Consider the following 25,107-nt stretch of genomic DNA (forward strand, 5'->3'; position numbering starts at 1 on the left):
GCATCAGCCTTCTTTCCTGTTGACATCACTCTCTCTGGTGTGGGGGAAGAGATTGTGGGGAATTCCAAATGAGATCACCAAAAACCAATCAGAAATCTCCAGGGATTACTAGAAAGCACTTCCTTTCCCACTGCAGGAGTAACATAGGAGAAAAGGGAAGTGGGAGTGATCAGTTCTCATTTACAGCAATATGTAATCAAGCAACACAGTATACATATGCTGGAGCTCCACTTCATTTGACATTTTTTAATTAAAGCTAATATGGCACAGGGTTTGAATATATTGATCCTAGGTTAAAATCACTTTAGTTTATCAGTTAGCTTTAGCCTACCTCAAGAAAGGTTCACAAGAAACAACATTGCTCTGAGATCCTTGGCAGAAGTATATAAATACATTTTGCTAGAGACATGAAACCAGAAACTATAAGTGTTAGTGAGGCACTGACAATTGGCTCAGTTAACATGTTTCTAATCTCCTTTCAACTGAAACCAGAGCAGCTTGTAATAAAGGACACATAATAATTAAAACCACCAGTTAAAAAACCCCCACAAATATCAACTACAGCAGCAACAGAAATGCAGCATGGAGGATTTTAAAAGTCTGGAAAAATAAAAGGCCTAGTTGTAAATGCAGGTCCTGGCACACCTCCCAGGGAGAAGAGTTCTCTAGATGGCACACCACCACAGGCAGCACTTTCTTTTGCTACCCATTTTACCTCATTTTGTGGTGGCACTCTGAGGAAGATCTCCAAAGCAGATTCCAGCAAAGGTATTTGTGTGTGTAGTTCAGCTTCAGATCATGTAGGGCTTTAAAAAGAAACACCAACACTTGAATTGTGCTCAGAAATGGACGAGGGATCAGTGCAGTTCTTTAAGCATTGGCATAATGTATGCCTCTTCATTCAGTCTGTTAGAAACCTAGTGGCTACATTTTGTGGTAGTATGACAACTGACAGCACTCATCCCACAGAATAAATTGTAGCTGAGTCTAACATAATCGTTTTCCCTTCCAAATCTCAGCTTCAATGCCCTGAAAGATTCCATACAAAGGGAAACAGACTGTTTCTTGGCCACACCTCATCTGAGCATCTGCTCCACGCAGCAGCTGCTGAATTCCTTTCACCACACTGAAGTGCCTCTTCCAGTATGGAGAAAGTCAAAATAAGCCGTGGGCAGGACGGCAGTTCAATTATATCCTTTGGTCTGTAGAGAGCTGGTAGAGAGCCAATGGGTTCCCGCACCCAAAAACACTTCTGTAGCCCTGAGGTAGACCGTGTTCATATGAACTTCCCAAAGGCACACCACAAAGACTTCTGAATAAACTTTGCAATCAGTACCTCCTTGAAGAACAGAAAGCAGAAAATAAGATTAAGTGGTCAATCTCCCAATACTGGAAGGAAATGGGAGTGGGGGCATTTTCGAAGATTTGCAATGAGACCTGATTTTTTAAACATGTTTGTGAATGCTCCAGAATTCAAACAGAAGCCTCAACAGTGAAGTGGCCAAATTCACTGATGACACTAAATTATTTAGTGTAGTTAAAATAAAAAGCTTATAAAAGCTCCAGAAAGAATATCTCTAATCTTGGAGAATGGGCATCAAAATGCAAATTTGGTTCAACATAATCAAGTGTTAAGTGATGCACTTTGAGACAAAACATTCCAGCTTTATGTATATGCTGATAAGATCTGCACTGGTGGTGAATGATCAGGAAAGATCTTCATCTTGTGATGAATGCTTCAATGCCAAGCCTGTGTGCATCTGCTGGAAACATTCTCTCTCTCTCAGGAAACAGCAAAAGAAAACAGGAGAGGCAAGAATAAGAGAGCATTATGAGCGCCTCCTGACCACACTTGTAATGGGAAGCCTCTTCTAGAAGGAAATGGAAATCCTTCCCCTCTGCTCTGTGGAAGGGATAAGGTAACCATTCTCAAGAAGCATGCTCTGATCTCAGTGAAATCTTGGGAGTGACCAATTAACCCTGCCTTCAATGAAAGGCAGAGCCAAGACTGAGAGATACAGTTTGCACATCATGGCAATTCCTGGTTATTTAATTTTGCAACTGAAGAGATAAGCAGAGAATACAAGTCATGTCATTGTTTTTGCTTTTAATTAAGAGCATGGGGATGAGTTGCTTTGCAACATGTGCCCCCAGAACCTTTGGGTTGTTTAGAGTTTCTAGGTTGCTACATTGCAAAACAAGTTTCTGAATTGTTAAAAGTGGAAAAACAAGAATGTGCTTCATAAGCCCCAATTGATAGGTTAACTCAGAAATTGCTGCCGAGACGTCTAAACCTCCCTTTCTGGAAGGACATGTTTATTTCTGATTTGCCCTACTTACCATACATGTGTATGCACCCATGTACTGTGTGTGCACCTCTGTTTACCTCAGAAAGGTATATTGTGGCATTAGAAAAAAGTGTGCAAAGGGGCAACCAGATTAGCTTCTGTATAGCCTGAAGTGTCTGATCCTGCCCAATCTTGGAAGCTAAGCCAGGCCAGGCTTGGTTGGAATATGGATGGGAGACCTGAGTCCTGCATCGAGCAGGTGGTTGGACTCAGTGGCCTGGCTGACCCCTTCCAACTGTATGATTCTATGATCAAAGAGTTGAAGCACTTCCCCTACAAGGAAAGTTTACAAGGTCTGGAACTGTTTGACTAAGGACAATACTTAATATTAGAAACTGGGGTCATCCCAAGAAGCTGATTAGTACCAGACTCAGGACACATGAAAGTAATTCTTCACACAGTGCATAGCTAAACAATGGAATTCACTTCCACAAGCACAGTGATGGGCATCCATTTGGATGACTTTAAAAGGATTATTGATGTTCATGAAGTGTATGTCTATTAGTGGCAGCTTGTCATGAAGGGCTATGTAGTACTAGTAGTATCAGAAGCAGTATACCTTTGCTGGGAACACAACCGAGCATGTGAGTGTACTACTGCATTCATGTCCTGCTTGTGAGCTATGCACAGACAGCTGGCTGGCCACTGTGTGAGCAGAATGCAGAACTGGATAGGTTTTGGTCTGACCCAGCACAGATCTGGCCATGTTCTGAATTTTCGGACTGCCCCGCCACCATACACACAACCAGCACTGTAATTCACATTTTATGAGTGAAGCACCAAGGCCAGGAGAAAGCCACATTTCCCAAGGATGTTTCTTTTCACAGGAAAATTGCTAAGTGACACCAAGGTTTTCCATTCTAGCTATGTATCACAGAAAGTTCTGTAGTACCACTTTGCCTTTAATGGTTGTATGCTATCCTCCCTCTCCCATTATGATTGTGGCCAGAGTCTGGAAAGATTCTATTTTCATTCTTTTCTACTCAAAGAAGAAATAAAGAGGCATCAGAAGACAAAAACAGATCAAATGAAGTGTCTTAACCACTGACAATTTTGTTGCATTCTCCTAAAACAGCTCTTTTGTCATCTATACTAACTGCTACATCTCACAGCAAGAGACATTTATCCCAGTGTAGAATACAGGACACTTATTTATTCCAGTATATGGGAGATGACTTACATTTAACTTGCTCTCTTCTTCAATAAATACATACTGTTGTGACCAAATCCTCCCATGTTTTATGGCCTGTTGTAATCAAATCCTCCAGTGTTTTACAGACCATCAGTTAACTAGGCACAGATAACAATCTTTGTAGTACAGAGTTCTATAGAAAAATTATTTTCCTATTAACAGACCCACTATTCACCCTCTGCAGAAGCTTACGAGGAGTCTGACGCTCCTGTGAAGCCTGAATCATGATAGGATTGTGGGAAGCTGGGTGTGTTCATGTAAGCAGTGTTTCCTATGCATCATGATATGACCCAAGGAACAAAATGGGAAACTGCTGCATCCTGTGGAAAAGAGCAAGAGGAAGTCTGCAAGGGTGGGACAAGGAAAAGGGAAGATGGCTCTGGATAGGATGGGAAGGGCTATTCTCCTCCACCCCAAGCTAGGGAAATCAGGGACATGGGCATCCTGTTTACTAGACAATGTTTTTAGGACCCAATCCCATTTTGAAAGTTGGAACACACTGTTTTCATGAAGGCAACTATGGCCCCTATTACTATGGTGTCCAAAACAGCTCAAAATCACTTTACAACATGTCCAGTTCACAGAATATCATGTTCTGATGACCTCCATGTTAGATTACTCCAATATATTCTACATGCAGCTGCCTTCAAAGATCTCTGAAACTTCAGTTAGTCCAAAATGCAACTGTTAGATTAACTGGGATCAGCTCAAAGGAATATACATTGCCAGTTTTGAAATAGCAGTAGTTGGTCCAATTCAATGCATAGTTCAAAGTGCTGGCGCTTACTTTGAGATCTGGGTACTTAAAGGGACCACCGTCTCCCACAAGAACCTACCTATGTTACAAGGATATGGCTAGAGGCTTTCTCCAAGTATGTGGCACTGGAAGAGATGGGGCTTTTCAAACTGTAGTGCCTTGTCTGTAGTGCCGTGTCCCTACGGAAGATAGCCTGCCACCTATTTTGAAGACTTTTCAGCACCAGCTCCAGTTCTCCGTCAGCTTCACTGGCTTCCCATTGAAGTCCGGGCCCAATTCAAGGTGTTGGTTATGACCTATAAAGCCCTAAACGGCTTGGGTCCTGGTTACCTGAAGGAGCGCTTACATCCTTATATGCCCAGCCGCCCCCTGAGATCGGCGGGAGAGGCCCTTCTCCGGGAGCCCTCCATGGAAGAAGTTAGGAGGGTGGTTACTCGGAGGAGGGCTTTCTCAGCGGTGGCGCCTAAGTTATGGAATGAGCTCCCCAGAGAGGTCCGCCTGGCGCCGTCGTTATTTGTTTTTCGGCGCCAGGCGAAGACCTTTTTATTTAAGCAGTATTTTAAATGTTAATATTATTGAATTTTATTTGGCCAGGGCGGCTTGTTTTATAGTGTATATTTGTATTTTATTGTATATATTTTAAAATGTTATTTTAATTTTTTGTTGTAAGCCGCCCCGAGGCTTCGGCGAATGGGGCGGCATAAAAATGTTTTAATAAATAAATAAATAAATAAATATTCTAATTTTCTTAAACCCTTTAAAGTATCCTCTGAACTAGTTTAATTTTGCTGCTATGAATTATGCTGTTATGCTTTTAATGATTCTGTTGGATTTTTTTGATAGGCTGTTCTATTGTTTTGCTTATGCTAGCCACCCTGTGAGTAGAATACTGAATGATGGGATATACTTCTAAAAATAAAAACACAAGCTGTAGTAACCCACATCAGCTAATGTCAGAATAACTTTTTTTCAAGGTTTCACAGTACTGTGATCTTATTTGGCTTCAGCTCTCCATCTCGAAAACAGGATAATAATGCTCTATATCAAATACCCCTGTGAGAATTAAATAAGAATTATAAAATGTAAACAAATCAGGAGATGCTTTGGTGCCCTAGGAGAATATGCTGCAGGCAGATCACATCAGTTGTTAGCAGACAGTAAGATGACTGATATAATGTTCAACTTATTTTTTAACTCTTTAATATTACAATTTACTGTCTGTGCCTGGAAGAAAAAAAGTTGTTTGCATATTTGAGAAGTCTTAAGATGCTTGAATCTCAACAAAAAAGTTAACTCTGCAATACCTACGCCCCCTAGGGTAGTGAGCAGGAGAAAGAGCACTCATGAAACCCTTTAGTTTTTCTGCTTTCTTTTCTGTTATTGCTCTTTTCCGATACCCCTCAGACCAGCTTGCATTTTTCTAGGCTCATTGCAGGAATTCCAGACTTATTTCTTCTGTCCTGAACAGATCATACAAGATGAACTTCTCTCTTTTGAACTTTAGAATACTGAGTCATAATGGCTGAGGTTTACAATAACGAAGGTCAAGGCCAAGGGAGCATAAATGCATAATGCAGCCTTTCTGAACCACTTCATGCTGAACACACAGTAGATGTTAAATTAATGGGTTTACAGCTGATAATTCCAATTCTCAGGTCTAAGGTTGCTAAATCTGCATATTAAAAGCCATCTCTGATCCTCTGCCAACTTTTTTTCTCTTTCCTATTCCTTTCTTCCTCCTACTCTTTTCATCATCTGCTGCAGGCAGACTGTATTACTACCCTGCTCAATCATCTTTAATCACAGATGACTAACATCTCCCTCCTCAGTGCCTCAACCAAACCTGCTTTCTAAAGGGACCTACTCAATCTTCATCACCATCCAGTCATAAGCATGGGGTGGGGTGGGGGACCCTTTAGCTCTTAATCTCATTAACCTCAGTGCAAATGAATCTAAGGCAAAATCCACTGGGAGCAGAGACAGAATTAAATGGTTCCTCATCCCCTGAAAAGTGCATTATCTTTGGGCTTTGCATTCCTCTAGGGAAGGCTGCAAGAAATTGACACCAAGCAGACAAACCCAGGCTGCCTCTAGATGAATCCTGCAGCTCGGTGCCCACACAACATTTGCTTTGAATCCTCAGGCAAGCTCAGTTGTGGTTACACAAGAACAGGCTGCTTTCTTTCCTGGTACAATGGCAATGAGCATCTAACAGAATGGAAGAAAAGTGCTTTGAAGGAGCTGCCTGTTCAGTAACTCACTTGCCAAATCAGAAAAAATATGACACTCTCTACTTTTCATTATGTTATTTAAAGTACAATTCTATGCAAGTTTAGACAGGAAGAAAGGTCTACAACTTTTGTTCTGTTTCATCCCGCATTGGGTTGCGCCCTTAAGTTCACAACTTCTTTGTATAGACAGTTGTATAAAAACACTCCATTAGAGAAACTCCATTAGAGACTAGCTTAAAGATTCCCTGACTGAATTTCAGTATCACCAACTCATACCTTGTCTGCATCTATATATAAAATACCAGATCCTAGGTGTCTAGCATGGCCAGAACACAGAACCCAAGTATGGCTATACAAGTAATACTGACTGATTGTAAATGACTGACATTATTAGTAGATGATTTTGCCCCATGCCACTGCCATCTCTGACTGGAACACTTTATTTTTTCACATATGAATGGTTGCTATTCATTCCTATAGGAAAAATGCAAAACTTGATCATACATGCTTTGATGGCAAAACCCCATCAACTAACACTGATATCATGTAGCCTAACTCCAAATAACAGAAGTCTTATAGAGGTTAAGAATATCCTGGTGATTTTCCTCAGCAGCCATTGTAACATACAGGCAAACAGTGCTCATCATAACTGTAATGGTTACCCAATATTACCAAGACACTCTTTTGGCATCAATAGTTCTCTAAAGTAATGGTAATAGCACAACACTGGCTGGGAGTGAAAGGAAATCAGTGGACTAATAGCTATATGTTTGAGGATCTTGCAAAGTATATTCCTGTGCACACTTCGACTTCTCAGCATGCGCCATACGATGTATTTTCAGGAAAGCACTACCACCATTTCACAAAGACCAAGTGCCATGCAATCATAAGCAAGACTTAGTTTGCTACTGTAGAGTCCATTTTGAAAGTCCCAGATTATATAAATGAGTAACCAAAGTGTGGGATGGGGGACAAGGCTCCCACCTTACAGGGTGCATGAGCCATGTATCTTTCCTTTAAGAAATGAAACACTGGTTCTAAGCAAGGTATTATTCAGCTTGATGAAGAGAAAAGAAACATCAGTCATTTGAAAGTTTTGAAAACCCTAATAGCAATTACATGCATTAATATCTTTGGAAGTGGATAACTGCTATTGTTACAATTTTACAGGAGGAGGTCTGAGGCCCAAAAGTCAAGCCTAAAGCCTGAATGAGTGGCAGAGTTTAAAATGATGCTGATTCTAGGGTTTCTGGCATCTACCTTGTTTAGGCTTCTCAACATGCTCTTTCCTGCCAACAGATATAAGTGAATATTATTCATGATCATCCTCAAACAGGCTATGTATTGTGTTCAGTCAGGTTTGGAGGAACACCCCCTCCTTTTGCAATACTTCATATAGGCAAGAGACACAGGCAGTACTGGGGGGTGGGTGCAATTCAAGGGTTTTCCCCTTTGGAAATTAAATCTGAATCAGTTTCCCAGTTACAATGCTTTGAAAATGCTGTACCAAGACACCACATATCTGAAACCAAATAGTCAGAATAAGAGTAAACTGATCCCAGGAAACTGGATCTAGACCATAGGAAAAACCTGTAATTTCATTTGGTGGTAGCACATATTAATTTTTTCATTTCAAGCCTGGTTCATAACACATAGTTACAGCAGGACATGTTGCACAACCACTTGACTGTGCCCATGTAAAGTGAGCATATGATAATTATGTCAGCTTCATGTCATCCCATTGTAGCATCATGTGGTAATCCCACCTTGTCCCCAAGTGACCATCACTCATTATTCTTGAATGAAGTCTGTTAAGCTGGCATACTGGTTTATGGCCTTCCGGATGTAGACCCTTTAAGACATAATCCCACACCTGTCACTACAGTTACTCGCTCTCCCCCAGGGAAATGTATCTACCATTTGTGCTGATGTCTGGATAATACTGCATATAAAACAGAACAGACAAAACCCAGACAATTGTCGTCTCAGTTTATTGCTGAACATATACGTGTTTTCCCACCCCGTAGACTAAGAAAGACCATCATTCAGCTGGGACAAAACTAAACATGTACCCACAAAATCAACATTCACTTCCATCTCTGTTTATCCATTCTGGGCCTGTGCCAACTCTGTGTACACCACCTTTCCCATTATTCGAGTCTTCCTTAATAATTGGTGTTCCAAAGTGGAGGGCACACTCCCCCCCCCCCCACACACATTTATATTCCTTCCTGCTGACTGCTCTGACAATCTCTGGTCCTGAAAACTAGCTATCTGCTATCAAACTGGTACTATACCCAATATGATTAGCATCCCCCACATTAGCATCTGAAACAGTGGGCAGGCCAAACTAACTGATTTCAAGCAGCTTTAAGGAGGCAGAAAAATAACTGAAAGTATCTCTTCCATCCCTGCTCGCTCGGATTTGGCTTTTTTTCCTGATCCTGATCCACCGGTGGCTGGTGGGGAAAAGGTCTCATTCACTTAAATGAACTACTGATTGTGAGCCGTCCCGAGATGCCTTGCATAAGGACGGCATATAAAAGTTTTAAACAAACAAACAAACTTGGGGGAATTTAAAGGTCGATCTCCCAGAAACCCAAAACATATTAAAGATAGCGAAAACCGGTGAGAAATGCAATGCCTCCCCCCGCCAGCACCAAGTAATCCACTATACTCAGGAGCTGGGAAAGATACTAACGCGGTGGGGCAACCGACCCAGAGTTTACAGCAAGATGTAGGCTGGATATTAGTGCGGGGAGCGTTCCCATGGCCGGCCAGTCGAGAGCGGCCTCTCTCAGAAATGAGCGGGGAGGAGCCGCCGCCGGTGCTTCAGCAAGGGGAGGGAGGGGAGAAAGCCGCAGTGCGCGCGCCCCTCACCTTCTCCTTGTGGGGCTTGCGGATGAACGAGGTCCGGGCCGTGAAATACTGCTCGAGCTCCGAGTCAGAGTCTTCTTGGCTGCAGTAGCCACTGCTCGTGGTGCTGCTCCAGGTCATCTCGAAAGACGGGGTGGTCGCCGCCTCACTCTCGCTCATGCCCAGCCTAGCGCAAGGAGGAAGGCTTGTCCTTTCTTTTCTTCCTTCCCTCTCCTCTCTCCCCCCGCCGGCTACCCAGAGGAAGTGGTCCTCTTCTAATCCCTCGCCGATCTCCTTCGTCCCGCGCCCGGAGGAGCCACGACCAGAACAAATTTTCTTGCGTGCCAACGAAGTCACGCCGAGCAGGCGGGTTCACCCCCCCTCCCGGGGAGCAATGAAGCGGACAATTACGCCGGCTCCTTATGGACGGCAACGCCTAATGAGACGGAGTTTCGCTTTCTGCGGAAGCCGCCGGCGGGAGCCCCTAAAATGGGACGACTGCGCGCACCCGCCGAGCTGCTAAGAGCGCCACACTCGAAAATCGCTGCCGGGGAAACAGAGACCTCCCGCTCCTGCCGCCCGTCCGCCCTCCCCCTCGACAACCGTTGGGATTGAAACGCAGGCACTCCGCACGCGCCCGCCTGATTGGGCGAGGGGCGGGGCGAGGGAGGCTCCTGCGCGAGGCAGGCGCGGCGCTCGCACTCCCCTCCCCGCGGGAGCGGCGGCAGTGATTTCATCCCCCAAGTAGCCGCGCGAGGCGGAGTCGCGCTCGTCGGCTCTCCCCTCGTGGCGCCCTTCGAGTCCTCCCGGAGCAGCGCGCCTCTCTCCTTTTCACTCTTTTCCGCTTCGCGCTGCGGGCAATGAAACTTTCAAGGCCCGGCCGGCGGCAGCGCTGAGCATTCTGGGCGCTTGCTCCCGAAGACAGGAGCCTGTGTGGAGCCTTTCAAAGCCTCGCGGACTCTCCTTTCTGCTCATCGGGGACGGATGTATTCCGACGTTACATGGAGCCCATAGAACATTTTCATTTACTGTGTTTTTGATTGTTTTCTCTAACGAGTTCCTCTATGGCTGTAGCACATCTATATCTAGCAGCCGTTCTTATTTCATCAGCCATCTCTACTTCCACTCCATGCTGCCCAGTGTAGGGACTGGAAATGTCAGAAAATAAGTAAATCGTATAGGTTACAGAAGTCTGGCTGGCCTACACGTCCACAGAATGAAATGGTAGGTAGAGCTGCCCCACTTCAGACTGCAGAGATTGGAGACAATCTCTCTCCCACATAACAATTCCGTGCAGGAAGGAGTAAATCAGGAGGAAGGGTCTAGCCCATGTCCATGCCTCCTTATGTGTTGTGAAGTAGTCTCCAACTTTAAGGAGACCCTGTGAATGAAAGCCCTCCAAAATGAAAGCCTTGTCCATGACATCCCTGCATAGCTATTCTAAATTCAAGGCTGTGGCTTCCTTTATGAATTCAATCCATCCCTTTGGTCTTCTGCCTTTGGCTTTCCCTAGCAGGATTGTCCTCTCCAGTGAGTCTTACTTTCTCATCATGTTTCCTAAGTATGACAGCCACAGTTTGGTCATTTCTGCCCCAAGGAAAATCTCTGGCTTGATTTGATCAAGGACCTAATTTCTGTTGGTCCAGAGTATTTACAAAGCTCTCCTCCAGCACCATGTTTCATCCATTTTCTTCCCGCCAGCTTTCTTCACTGTCCAGCTTTCATATCCACACATAGTAATTGAGAATACAATGGTATGAATCATCTTGACCTTGGTCTCCAGTAAACCATCCTTAACACTTGACTATCTTTTTTAGTTCCTTCATTGCTGCCCTTCCAAGTTTCAGTCTTCTTCAAACTTCTTGGCTGCAGTTTCCCTTTGAATTGATGACTGAGCCAAAGTATACAAAATATTTCACAGTTTCCATTTCTTCATTGTTGACAGTAAAGTTCTGTAATTTTGCAGTCATTATTTTTGTTTTCTTAACATTCAGCTGCAGTCTTGCTTTTGCAGTTTTTTTTCGCTTACATCAGGAATTTTTTCAAGTCATCATTGCTTTCTGCCAGTATATGGTATCATCTCTGTATCTTAAATTATTGATGTGTCTTCTGCCAATTTTCTGCTGATCCTAATCCTGCTTTCCTTATATGTTCTGCATACAAATAGATAGGGTGATAACATACAACCTTGAATGACACCTTTGCCTGTAGGGAGGTCATTCTGTTTCTCCATATTCTTGCTCATGCTGAGGCACACCCATTTCTTTCAGACCATCCATACATAGTTTCCTCGTGAGGTACTCACAGGGAAGCTAGTGATAAACTTTACAGGAAATTTGTTTGTAAAGGAACTTTTTAAAAATGTGACCACAAACCTGCCATCAGAAATGAAAGTTCACTCTGTCATTTGATGCGGGAATTGATCCAGGCATAGGATTTGTTGGAAAGTATCAAAGGTTCCTTGTGATGCAGTGAATTAAACCCAGATGTCTTCTAGACTTCCAATTGCACTATGATACACCAGTCTTCTACAGCTATTCCCTGTGCAATTCAGTGAAGGAAAAGGAATTCCAAGCAAGAGGTTTTAAGTTGTTATAGTGGTTTAAGTTACACAACAGGGCACAGCAAAAGGTCAAAGAGATGGAAGAATATACCTTTGTGAGGCACATTCGGGGATTGCCCCACATACATTTTTTCCTTTTGTGTTCATTGCAAGTACTGTTGCTAGGCAGTGCAGGTCCACCATAGAAGCTTTTACTTCAGCATGTGGCAAAGCGTTAATTGGCAACAAGCAATCTCAGCTGGGTTTTGCATCTCTAAGTGCTTGCCCTTTCAGCACTCCCTATCCCTGGGGTCATGTTAGCAGCATCCAGCCCCAGCTGTAGCAAGAGGCAAGGGCCTAAGAGTATGGAATTAGATCTGCTAGGACCATTTTGAAATTTATGATCCACTCCCTTTTTCTGCAAAGTCTCAACTTGCACTGAAAGTGCAACCTAATTGCTATGCATGTTGATGACAAGACAAAGGGTTTCCATGTATCCCAGTATTAAGATTCCCTCAAGCAGGCAGGCCTGGCAATGATAAAATCAACCTTTATAGTTTACAGCCCTAACCTAAATATAAGATGAACAGAAAAGAGCAGTGCAGGTTTTACAGAGGAAAATCATTGCTTGGTGCAGAGCAAGGATGGGAAATGTTTGCCTTCCAGAAGGCACATTACCCATATCTTGCTTAAAGTGGTTCCTGAATATTTTAGAAGGGAATATATATACTTGTATAGTACATTAGAAACTCACTTTTCAGTTCAGGTTTACATCTTCAAGGCTCCCTGGTAACATGTTTAGCCCTGCTTTTCTCAGTGGCATGTTATTATTAAGCCTATTATTTGACATGATCCTCTCAGTGGCTTGTCTATATGTGCAAAAGTTATATATGTATTTAAGACTGGGTCAGATTGTTCATCCATCTAGCTTTGTATTGTCCACTCTGATTGGAAATGGCTGTTCAAGATTTCACGCAGAAGTGTTTCCTATCATCTACTACTGAAAACCCTCCATCTGGAAATGCCAGAAATTAAACCTTCCATCTTTTGCATGGTCGCCTATTCTGGCCATGCCAAGTTCTTGTTATGTAGAACATGCTGACATTCCAGATATAGTTTTCTCAGGGCGGAAGAAGCTCACTATATTTTTATAGCCTGCACAAGACTTTAGAATCATTTGCTTACCACATTGGTGTCCTTCTCCACTGTCTGCTCATTGCAATCATTCTGATCACTGTCTTGATATCTGGGGCCGCTGCAGTCCAGCCGAATTAGGGCCCGGCATCGGTAATGACAGATGAACTTGCAGTCTAAGGAAGATAAATGGAATAGAAGACGTAAGGCGTGAGAGCCAAGTTCAGTTGGAAAATAAACCCACAGGTTTCTTTTGTAAAATGAAATGCATTTACCAGGAGTCACCATGTGCCAGAGTTCTAGTGTGTGGAGAAGGGGAGACCACACGTCACTGCAGAAACTTTGCAGCTGGGAACTGGCAAGAAGGACTTAGGACGGGGGAGATGGTACTTGAATCATAGTAGCATTAGGTCAATCAGGTCTCAAATTGCTTGGCAGTCTTTCATCGAATTCCCCGAAAATGGCTAAGCACTGAGATAGGCTTTAACAAGGGCCGGTATTCATTTAAGACTTCTATCCTGCCTTTTTGTCATCATCCCCTCATCACCCCAAATAAGCACTCAAAGCAGTTTATATAAACGATCAAATCTGTATACCAGTCATCTGCTCTTGGAGGCATGTGATTACATCAAAATCCTAGCTACCATTTCATTTTTACAACCCCTATAATTTTAATTTTAAACTTCTCTGGCAACTTGTTTAATATACAGACCTCGTCTCCAGGGCATTGTTTTAATGGGTTCCTGCACTACACAGCCAATGTAGCCTCTTAACAGAAAGAGAGAGCTGGCCAGAAAAAGATACTGATTCCCGGCTCTTCAAAGGCAGAGGCATGAAAGAACTTCTCTGTCCCGAGGCATCACCTTTCCTTGGCAGCCACGCTGCCGCCTGCCAGCATAAAGACTTCATTTTAAGAGGAAGCCTGCACTGATTATTCTCTGCTTGGATGGGCTGCAACTGCTGTTTGGGATGTAGGCTCCTGCCAGAGGAATGCCTAATACCAATCACATGGTGTTGGGGCACAATGTCACTCTCAACAGAGGAAGTGCCCTGCTTGCCTAGAGCATAGTATCCACATTCTGAATAGTCTGTGCTTGTGTCTGGAATTGGCCAGAACAATTGCAGACTGTGAACAATTGCAACTGTGAACCCATACATATATAGGTTTGTACACTTTCACCCTCCATTTTCTTATGGATCCTTCAGCAACACAAGAGAACAATGGTACAAGCACTGGCAGTTTAGATACACTTTCTATGTTGGTTAATCTTAAACATTTTTCACTGGCACAGACACTGGTTCAGACAACATAAAAATCGACACTCAAAAGTTGAGTATGGGTTGAGTGCAGGTTATCAGTGAACCATAGGTTATGCTGTCTGAACCAAACCATGCTAACAAGTCATGGCTTGTTACATATGACTATAAGAAAAGCCATGCTGGATGAGACCAATGGTCCATCTAATCCAGCACTCCATTCGCACAGGGGCAAACCACAGGATTGCTCAAACAGGATGGGTACAAGAATTCTGCCTGCCCAAGCTCCTCAGCAACTCTGTACACAGTTATGCTGCCTCTGTTAACAGGCAGTACATAGCTAGCAAGTTTAGTAGCTATTGATAGCCTCCTTCTCCATGAATTTATCCAATCTCCATTTAATGCTATCCAACCTGCTGATCATCACTACTTCCTCTGGCAGTGAATTCCATAGTTAAACTACATATTATGTGAAGAAGTACTTCCTTTTCTGTCATGAACCTTCCACCAACCAATTTCACGGCATGGCCCTGGGATTCTAGCATTATGGGTGAGGGAGAAAAATGTCGGCAAGCGTAACTTTAAACACCTCTATATCTTCCCTCACTTGTGCCTTTTTTCTAAGCCAATTCCCAGTTGATGTAACCAATCCTAATAGGGGAGCTGCTCCAACCCCTTCATCATTTTTGTTGCCCTCCTCTGTGCTTTGTCCAACTCAATAATGTCATTTTCCAGGTGTAGTGACCAGAACTGTACACAGTATTCTAAGTGTGGTCATACCAAACATTTGTATGAGTATGATCTTGGCAATTTTCAATTCCTTTCCTAATCATGCCTAATATGGAGTTTGCTTTTTTCACAGAAGCTGCACATTGCATAAACATTTTTATCAAGCTGTCCACAACCACCTCAAGATCCCTTTCTTGATCAGTCACTGCTAACCCAAATTCAATCAGCTTATGCTTGAAATTGGGATTTTTTTGCTCCAACTTGCATAACTTTTCACTTGCTTATCTTGAACTGCATTTCCATTTTGATGCCCATTCTCCCAGTTTGGAGAGATCCCTTTGTAGCTCTTCAAAATTCGTTTTGGTTTTAATCACCCTAAATAGTTCGCTGTCATCAGCAAAATTGGCCACTTACTCTTACTTCCAGATAATTTATGAAAAGGTTGAAAAGCATTGGTCCTAATACAGAACCCTGGGGGATCCCACTGGTTACCATCTCTCTATTGGGATAAATTACTAATTTCCTTTCTATGTTTTTTGTTCTTTAACTAGTTACTGATCCATAACAAGACCCCCCACCTTTTCATTCCATGACTGCTACACTTGCTCAAATGCCCTTTGCAAGGGTCTTTGTCAAAAGCCTTTTGGAAATCCAAATAAAGAACACCTACAAGACTGCCCCGTTTACTGACATTCTCGATGAATTCTAATAGGTTAGTGCAACAGGACCTACCTTTGTGGAAGTCATGTTGATTCTTTTCAGCAGGCTTAGCCTTCTATATGCTTACTAATTCTATCTTTAATAATGCTTCCAAAGATTATCCAGAACAGACATTAAGTCAACTGTTCTCTAATTTGGAGATCTCCCCTGGATCCCTTTTGAAAGATTGGTGTTATATTGGCAATAAGAGGATTATCTTAGGAACATACTAAATATTTTGGTAAGAGGATGAGCAATTTCATATGTGAACTCTTTAAGAACTCTAGAATAAATGCTAGATGTGGGTGTTAATTTAACTTTCACTTTGCCAATAAGGTTGAGAATGTCATCTTTTGTCGCTACCATCTGCCTTAATTCCTCGAACTCCCTTTATGCATACATATGAGGGGGGACCCAAAAAACCCAGGAATTATCTTCTGGAGGATGGCCCCCTTATAGTACAGGCTTCCCCCACTAGGTGAATGTTCTAGGAATCCATCTGCATCAGTGTATCCAGCTGGGTTGGAGAAGCTGCGTTTGGCTTCAGTGAGGGTTTTCTGGAGACTCTTTCAATGTATTTGCCTATTTAGTGATGGCTGATTTACACGGACAATATGTGGCACTGAAATTTTGTTCAGCTGAGTGTTCAGCAGTGTTTGACCAAAAAACAGCAAGACCCTTGTGCCCCACCCTTCCTATTCACCCAATCTCACCCCATATGCAACTCTTTTTGTTTCCCCAGATGAAAAAAGTCCTCAAAAGGAAACCTTTTGTCAATGTGAAAGAGATGAAACAAAAATGGCAGAAGTACTAAAAGGGAAAAATGTCTCGATAGTTGTATTGCATCAAATGGGGAGTACTTTGAAGGTGACTGAAGTCTGAACATGTAAAAATAAATACAATTTTTAATAAACATATTCCCTTTTTTGGGGGGTCCCCCTTTGTATGTTTAGGAATAGATATCTGTTCTGCATCATCTGCTGGGAAGACAGACAAAAAAAATCATCCAGCTTCTCAGCAATCTCCTTATCCTGTTTTAGCGCTTCTTTAATTCCATTATCATCCAATGGGTCAACTGCCTCTCTAGAGAGCTGGTTTCTTTCTTCTCATACAGAAGAATTTAAAGAATTCTGTATTGTTGGCAATATGTTTCTCAAAGTGTTTCTTTGCTTGTATTATTGTCTGGTTGCATCTCCTCTGCACAGGTTTGTTTTCCCTTTTGAGCAGGATTTCCATTTCTTGAAGGAAGCTTTCTTTTCTCTAATTGCTTCCTTGACTCTGCTTGTTAACCATACTGGTGACCTCTCGGACTTTGTTCTGCTTTTCCTAACTTTTGGTATGCATACTATCTCCTCCTCAATTACTGTGGTTTTGAGAAATCTCTAAGCATTTTGTAGGGATTTAACCCTCCTGCTCTCCTCTTCAATTTCTTTTTTACAGGTTCCCTCATTTTGGAGAAGTTTCTTCTTTTGAAGTCAAATGCAACTGTGTTGGACCCTTTAGCAATCTTCTACCTAACTGTATATTAAATGTGATAGTATTGTGGTCATGGTTTTAACAACATTTACATCCTGTACTATGCCCTGGGGAACCCCACCTTGATGTCCCCTCTGACTGGTTCCATGAGTGGTCTAGGACATCAAGAAATTTAACCCCTCTGTCAGAACTGAACATAACATCTATCCAATCAATGGCTGAAGTCATCCATTCTGGCAACAGAGTCTTTGAGATTTTCCTGATTTCATTCTCCATCTCAAAATCACCCTGAGCATTCTGGTCTGGAGGACAGTAGCATATACCTATGACTATACTAGTTTTGGAGCCAGGCATTGTCATTCACAGTGCTTCTGCTGAGGAATGTTTTTGGCTATCTGTATTTTAGACTGTCAAGTCCGCTAGACTCCATGTACTCTTCACTGTATGTCCTTCCCATACAATTTATATGCAGAAATGACTATGTCCCATTGCTTTTTTCTATTCCATCAGGTTTTCACAGTGTCTACTATAAAACCAGGGACTACAACTCTCCCACTTTAGCTCTGAAGCTTCTAGCATTTGCAAAGAAACACCTAAACACAGCATCCTTCTGCAGACTCATGCAACTTATGTTTTCGAATTTAGTCCTGTCTGATTATCATGTCTCACCATAAGCTTGTGGCATATTTCCGCTCCCCTACATCTGCCCAATCAGAAATTGCTTCCTCCTTATGATTTAACCTGAACCAGATGCTTCCCAGTTCCTGATGGCTTTCTCCTAGTTGTTAACCACGAATAACCCATGAAAAGAACCCAAGGTTTGTTGTTGGGTTGTTCACCATGGTTCTCTTATTTGGCTGGGTCCAGTAAGCATGATAACCCATATTTCAACAGTAACCCATGGTTCAACAACAATCCACACTTAACCCATGCTCAGCCCTTGAATGTGGGCTACCATATTGCCTGAATCCAGTCACAGTAAGCTATCTGCTGTTATAATGTAGAAATGGAATGCTACCCTTTTCAAAGAAGACATAGAAACACAGAAGGTGTGCTGGATGCATGGTGGGAATAAAACAAATAAGCACAAATTTCTGGAAATTAGACATACTTATGCATTGTGTGAGTACCACTGTCCTAAGGTTATTCCCCTGAAAGTTTCCATTTCCATTTCTTCTGTCGCTTGAAGAACTACCCTCTACCTATGCTGGTATAATAGACAACACTGTAAATACAACATCTTTCAGTGCCTGCAGTTTCAGCGGGGCTTGATTAATCACGCTACGTGCAAATTGGAGTGTTTTGTCCATTGTGATTATCTGAGAACCTTTCCAGATGTGTTTTTTTTCATGCAGGGACTGCTATTACTCAACAGTTGAGCACAATCCAGATGGCATCTCTGCAGTAAGCACATTTGTTACAAAGGAACTTTCCTTTCCAACTATTCAAATATTATTAGGTTCCTGGGGAACTGCAATTATTTTCCAGAAAGCACATTTACTTGGATTATAAGTGCTGCGTGGAATGTAACTTTTTTGAAGTCAGGGCACTCATCAGCTAGCTCTGGAGACAGCTTTGCTTACCAGCAACACTATTCTCTCCACCAAATTCTGCATCATTTCTGGTACTTTTTAAAAATATTGCTGTATTATTTTAATTGTTTTTTTAAAATCATAAGCTGAACATGATACTAGACTGGGAGAGCATCTATTGATGAACAGAATGACCAACAAGACTACCCTCTACTCCACCCCACCTGCAGGAAGAGTGTCCACATTATAATCTCCCCATCTGCTCTTTTCTGTTTTCTGCAGTGGCTCTATCCAGGTACAGTGGCACCTCGGCTCACGAATGCCTAAGTTCATGACCAAATTGGGTCGTGAACAAAAATTTCATAAAAATTTTGACTCCGGTCGCAAACCCTGCATTGGGTGGTGACTGTGATCATGGCCGTCTCCCCACCACCCCAAGCCTTTCCTGCATGAGCACACCCATGATTGCACCCGTCTTTCCTGCAGAAGCGTAACTGCGATCTCGGCTAACTCTCCCCCGCCCAGCACGATCATGCCAGTCTCTGCCCCCACCAAGCGTGCCCCCATCTTCCCCCAGCATGCCAGGATGATGGGCACAATCGTGGTTGTGCTGGGTGGGGGGCAGGGAGATGGCCACGCTCGTGCTCGGGGTGGGGTGGGGAAATGGCCATGATCTTTGCTAAAAAATAGTTACAGAACAGATTAACCTTATTTACATTGAACCTTATGGGGAAATTTAACTTGACTCACAACCAATCTGGGTCACGACCAGAGTCCTGGAATGGATTAAGTTCGTGAGTCAAGGTACCACTGTATGTGGTAGCCACTGTCTCTTTTCAAAAGAAGGATGAAAGCTTATGCCATGCAGCATGATTATGCTCTTTCCTGAGCTTGGTGGAAATAGGAAACCATGGCACTTACACAGAATGTAAGAATATAATGCTATGAGATTGACTGGTGGAAGGTAGGGTTGTAAGTAGCAGGTGAAACGCCACTCTGACTAACCCTCTACATTTCATCAGAATAAGAAGTGCCTTGCAGGATCAGACCAGAGGCCCCTCTACTCTGGTCCAGCTTCCTGGGTCCCACACTGGCCATGACCAATTAGATACCTCCGGGAAGTCCACAAGCAGGACATGAAAGCACAACCCCCCTTTCCTTGTGGCTTCCCAGCATCTGGTACTCAGAGATATATTGCCTATGAATGTCTCACTGTGAATGTCAAGGCCACTGATAAATTTATTCTTCATTAATTTTTATAGGCCTGCTTTCTTAGTGTTCCATGATTTAAATCAAGAGATAGAACAAAATCAGATTGGATCTAGATTATATTTCATATCAGGGCTTTGCCATACTTTTAATCTAGCTTAAGTTTTGCTTATTAAAAGACCTGGGGACTTTTGTCATCAACCACCCAGAGAGCTTTGACTATTGCACAGTACAGAAATGTAATAAACAAAACAAAAGATGTTTAGAAGGGGGGAAAATCATATAACTACCAGCATTTCTCAGCCAGGAATACTAGGAATTATAAGACTTTTTCAGTCTAAACTTGCACAGAATTGCATCCTTATTGGCATTTTTGTCAAATATATTTTCATTGTATAATCAAAACATATTGTTTTATCAAAGCTGTAGGTCACCTCACATGGACAAGATTTCACTGTCTTTTGAATAACAGGTTATTGCTAATTGTCCTTAAAGAAGTTACTGTCTAACACTGAATGTGGAAGGTGCTGTAGATCAGATTAATCAGAGCTGTAGAAGAGGTACATGTGCATACTTTAACTCCAGAACGGTGTTTTAAAGACAAGTTTACTTTCACAATTAAGAAACTTCTCACAGAGGAAGAAGCAAATCCATGATGAAGTCTCTTGACTTTCCAAATATTGTAAACCACCCTAGCTTTGGCAAGGGGGTTGTAGAAATGAAACAAAATAAAAATAATTTTTAAAAAATGTTCCAGTTACCCCCCCCCCCAAAAGTAGAAATTGAGTAGTTAGGGCAACTGAGTTGACTTTCTGCATCAGTTAGAATCTTTCACACCTATGCAGAGTCCATCACCAGCTATTCTTAACTCTGGCCTGATGCCCTCCAGTTGTATACTTAATTGTCCTGATAAAGCTAGACCCCCTTTATCTGCAGAGTGATGTCTGAACAATTAAAGTTACAGGAATCATGCTGTAGTCTAGACAATAGCTGATTCCATCTCAAGAACCATATAATCAAAGATCAGTAAATGAATGCCTCTACTCTTTTTGCAACAACACACCTTTATTTCCCTTAAGCAGTCTTTCTTACTGACAGATTCTTATTGCATGGCTATCAGACCTTTATTTTTATAGTTTTATTTGGAGAATTATTGTCACTGTTAAATTTGCTTTAATAAAAAGTATGTGTTTGGCTTGTGAAATGAAGAAAATAATGAAAAGTGAAAGCAGTATGTACCCTCAAATTTCCTACACAGAAGTCAAATATAATTTAATCAGGTTAGAACAACTGTGACTGTAGGGCCTTGGCCCAATTTGTGACTGTCAAACAGTAAAGATGTCACTAGCTGCAGGCCTCCAGGGTAGAGACAGAGAAGATGAATCACACTGAATGACAGAACCACAGAGGAACGGCTAGACTGTATAAGGGAGCCAAGAGGATGTCTACTGTCTTCACTAGTGCAAACTACTTTGCAAACCACTACAGCATCATAGTATGATTTTCCATGGAATTTTCAAAAACAATGCAACCTCCTCAGCAACAGAAGTAAAGATCAAACAAGCTGTCAACGATTGTGCTATTCAAGGGCACTTCCACACTGCAAGCTGCTCAGCCATGTGCACTGAATTTTGCCTGTTCTTTGTCTCTTAATTTCTAAGGGAAACCACTTTAAACACTCTGACACCCTCTAGTGACTGAAACAGTGACTTCTGTTCTAATTTATAGGCTATAAGAAAATGCACTTCTGTTAGTAGGCACCCCACTAACTAAGATGAAGAAAACAAGACTGTTTTATTCTGGATCAGCTTGCCCCCTCCCCATCCATACTCATAATCTAGCATTTAAAGGAACGATCTACACTAAAAATCTAATTTACACTGTATTACTCAACCATTTTCAATCAAGTATTCATTCTACTTGCACTCTAGAAACTGCTCTTGATAGAAGGATTGTCTGAAAGAACCTCTTTTCAGACAAAGTACCCAAAGGTATCCAGGCAATCTGCATTTTTATGCCAATCTGGTTTTATTTACTACTTCCATTTTCTCCTCTGGAACTTAAATCAATTTTTAAAACTAGCAATAAAGATCCAGAAAGATTTAAACAGATCAACAGCTCATTATTAGATTTATCTTTAAATTTATATGACCAAATAAGGTGGCATTTTGCAAGGTGTGAGAATGTGGTGCATCATTTCTCCTCACATATCTGCTCCCAGTACCACCACTAAACAGTTATTTAGCAACAACATTGTGCTAAACACTGTACAGAAGTGTTAGCCAGTTGCAGTCTTGAAGAGTTACAGCAAGTTTGTGGGGGAGGATCAAACACCGAGACCCCAGACAGAGGAGACAGACGAATATAACTTGGAAAGAGTAAGAACAGACAAGAGACAAGAAAAGGTTTGCAGGATGTATAGCAAGCAAAGATAAACTTCTAGAAACAGGTAAACCAAGAAGTACATAGTCTCCTGTTATGCATAGTTAAGGAGCTTTAACCCCGTCAAGCATAAGGATGTTTTACTGGAGACGAAAGTCAAAATCATCTAAACTATTAGATTCCCAATCACAATGTATGAGTGTAAAAGCTGGACAGTGAAGAAAGCTGATAGGAAGAAAATTGATGCATTTGAAACGTGGTGCTGGGTGAGAGCCGCGTGAATACCCTGGACTGACAGGAAGAGTCCAGGAAGACAAACAAGTGGGTCCCAGAGCAAATCAAGCCAGAGCTTTCTCTAGAAGCCAAAAAATGATGAAACTGAGGCTGTCATACTTTCCTGAGAAAACAAGTCTCACTGGAGAAGACAATCATTTATTTTAGGGAAAGGTGAATGGGAAGACCAAATATGGGATGCATTGAATCCATAAAGGAAGACACAACCTTGAACTTGGAAGAGCTGAATGGAGCTACCATGGACAGGACATTTTTGGAGGGCTTTGCTTGCTACAGTTGCCATAAGTGATGGCCCACCACCACCGCCCAGCCCCATCATGTTTTCATTAGCTATCTGCTTTTGCTTGGGATGCTGAAACATTTGTCTAATGAAAGTAGAACAATCAAATCAGTTTTAGCCATTCCTAATAGTGGGTGTAACCATACATATCTGCCTGCCTCCTACAATCTGGATTGGAGGTCCTTCTTCCGGAACCCTCTTTGAAGGAGATCAGAAGAGTGGCTACCCAGTGAAGGACCTTCTTTGCAGCGGCACCCTGGTTGTAGAACATGCTGCCCAGAGAGGTGTGCCTGGCACTGAGGCATTTTTCATATTGGTACCAGGCCAAAACTTTTTTATTTTCCCATTATTTATTTATTCATTTATTTATTTATTAAAACATTTTTATGCCGCCCCATTCGCCGAAGCCTCGGGGCGGCTTACAACCATTACTTTAGATACCAATATTGTTTTAAGATTGGGTTTTATTTATTGTAATATACTGAACCTGTACCTTTATTTTATTGCATTACCACCCTGAGACGTAGTGAAGGAAAGAATATAAACGCTTTAATTAATAGAATTGGGAAACAAAGCATATATAGACCACACCAGCTATACTGTTCATACTCACACTGTCTTGAAATAGATGAACAAGACCAAAGAGATGCCATTTTATTGACTAAGGTTTTGTGTCTTTAACAGGTTTTTAGTTATTTAATTTTTATACTGCCCAATAGCTGAAGCTCTATGGGTAATTAACCATTGTTTATGTCATACTGAAGCTCATAGGAAAAAGGTATAATGCTTGGAATGCTCAGTGGGAAGAGAAAACCAGGTTGCCAAAGGACAAGATGGTTAGACTCCATCAAAGAGGATGCAGGCCAGACCACAGTTCAGCTGAAAGAGGTGGCACTGAATCAAAAAGTGTGGCAGGATTTGGTCCATAGGATTCTTCATAGTCAGACAGGACTGAACAGCTGAACAACAACATGTAATGTAGAAATTACAAAGTGGCAAACTTTTCAGCCCTTAATGCACCACAAACATGTACAAACTCTGGAATTACTCGATTTGCAGCAAGGGTTTAGCCAGCTCATCACATAAGCTGCAGTATTCCTTTGTCATTTATTTATTTTATTTTTTAAATGTATATGCTGCCCAACTCCCAGCCCAGCCAACCTTTTCAGAAGGGCACCATGGTCGATGGTGCTGAAAGCATTAATGAGTTAAATTAATATGCCACTAGTACAGATATTCTCACCATCTTGTAAACAAGTCATAAATCATGATCTCCCAGGTTTACCCAAGTCCTGGCCTCTCTACCAAAAGAAACAGAGACCTAAAAAATTGCAGTGGTGTTATCTACTATCCCACACCCCCTAACAATGTGTGTGCTTCAGTAATAGCTACAGCATTGCTTCTGATGACACACTTGTAACTCTGGTGTGAAATCATGTATGTGCAGTACAACTTCGTATTCCAGTTTCGGTTGGCTCCAGACTAAGATAGTTAAACTTAGGTCCTTAAATGGGACAAGTTAGCAAAGACACATCGATTTAAATGGGAACCAAGTTCAACTCATTCTAAATCCAGCCTGTTATCCTTTTGTGAAAGGTGTTTAGTAGGAATTACAATTTGAGACAAAGATATTTAGATACAGAAAAGTATGCTGAAGGTTAACTACCAATGGGCGTATTTCAAAGACTTCATTCTCTCACATGGAGCAGTATCAATACATTATCAGAACATCATAAGAGCGTGGCTTTATCAGATTAGACAGCCATTTAGTATAGCACTCTGGTCACATAGTGAGCAACTGCCTGTGGGAAAGTCACAAGTATGAAATAGCCTCCTACCAGGTGTGCTCCCCAGCATGTTTGTATGTGTGTCTGTCTATATGCACACTTGATCCCCAAGTGAACCTCACATCTGGCATCAGGCACTCTGGGCTAAAATTCTTGTGATCTACAAGAATGCTCAAATTCTTATACACAGTGGGGGAGAAATGAAGAGCTACCGGCTGAAGATTTGATCTTGAACAAGATATTGGATTGTGCAGAAATGGATAGACTGACTTTATCTCTTAAGGAAAAAGAAGATACAGAGTACTACCAAACATGGGACTTTTTCTATCAATGGCTACAGAACTGGAATTCTAATTTGGGCTGAAATACATAGCATTTGTAGAGAGAATTAAGACTTTGTAC

The 25,107-nt window shown here is 42.0% G+C and overlaps 1 protein-coding gene across 2 annotated transcripts in view; it reads right to left on the reverse strand.

Moving 5' to 3' along the window:
* Positions 1-25,107, reverse strand: part of RASSF1 (Ras association domain family member 1) — a 35,345-nt gene that overhangs the window by 7,416 nt on the left and 2,822 nt on the right. The window contains exon 2 of one of the 2 annotated variants that reach the window (XM_044451202.1): positions 13,112-13,236. In XM_044451202.1, the coding sequence (XP_044307137.1) occupies positions 13,112-13,236 (125 nt within the window). Of the gene's footprint in view, positions 1-9,408; positions 9,992-13,111; positions 13,237-25,107 lie in introns of those variants that run through there. The other variant, XM_044451203.1, reaches the window with a different exon arrangement.

Source organism: Varanus komodoensis, unplaced genomic scaffold (assembly GCF_004798865.1).
Source record: "Varanus komodoensis strain SLA01 unplaced genomic scaffold, ASM479886v1 scaffold6_2, whole genome shotgun sequence".
Taxonomy (NCBI): Eukaryota; Metazoa; Chordata; class Lepidosauria; order Squamata; family Varanidae; genus Varanus; species Varanus komodoensis.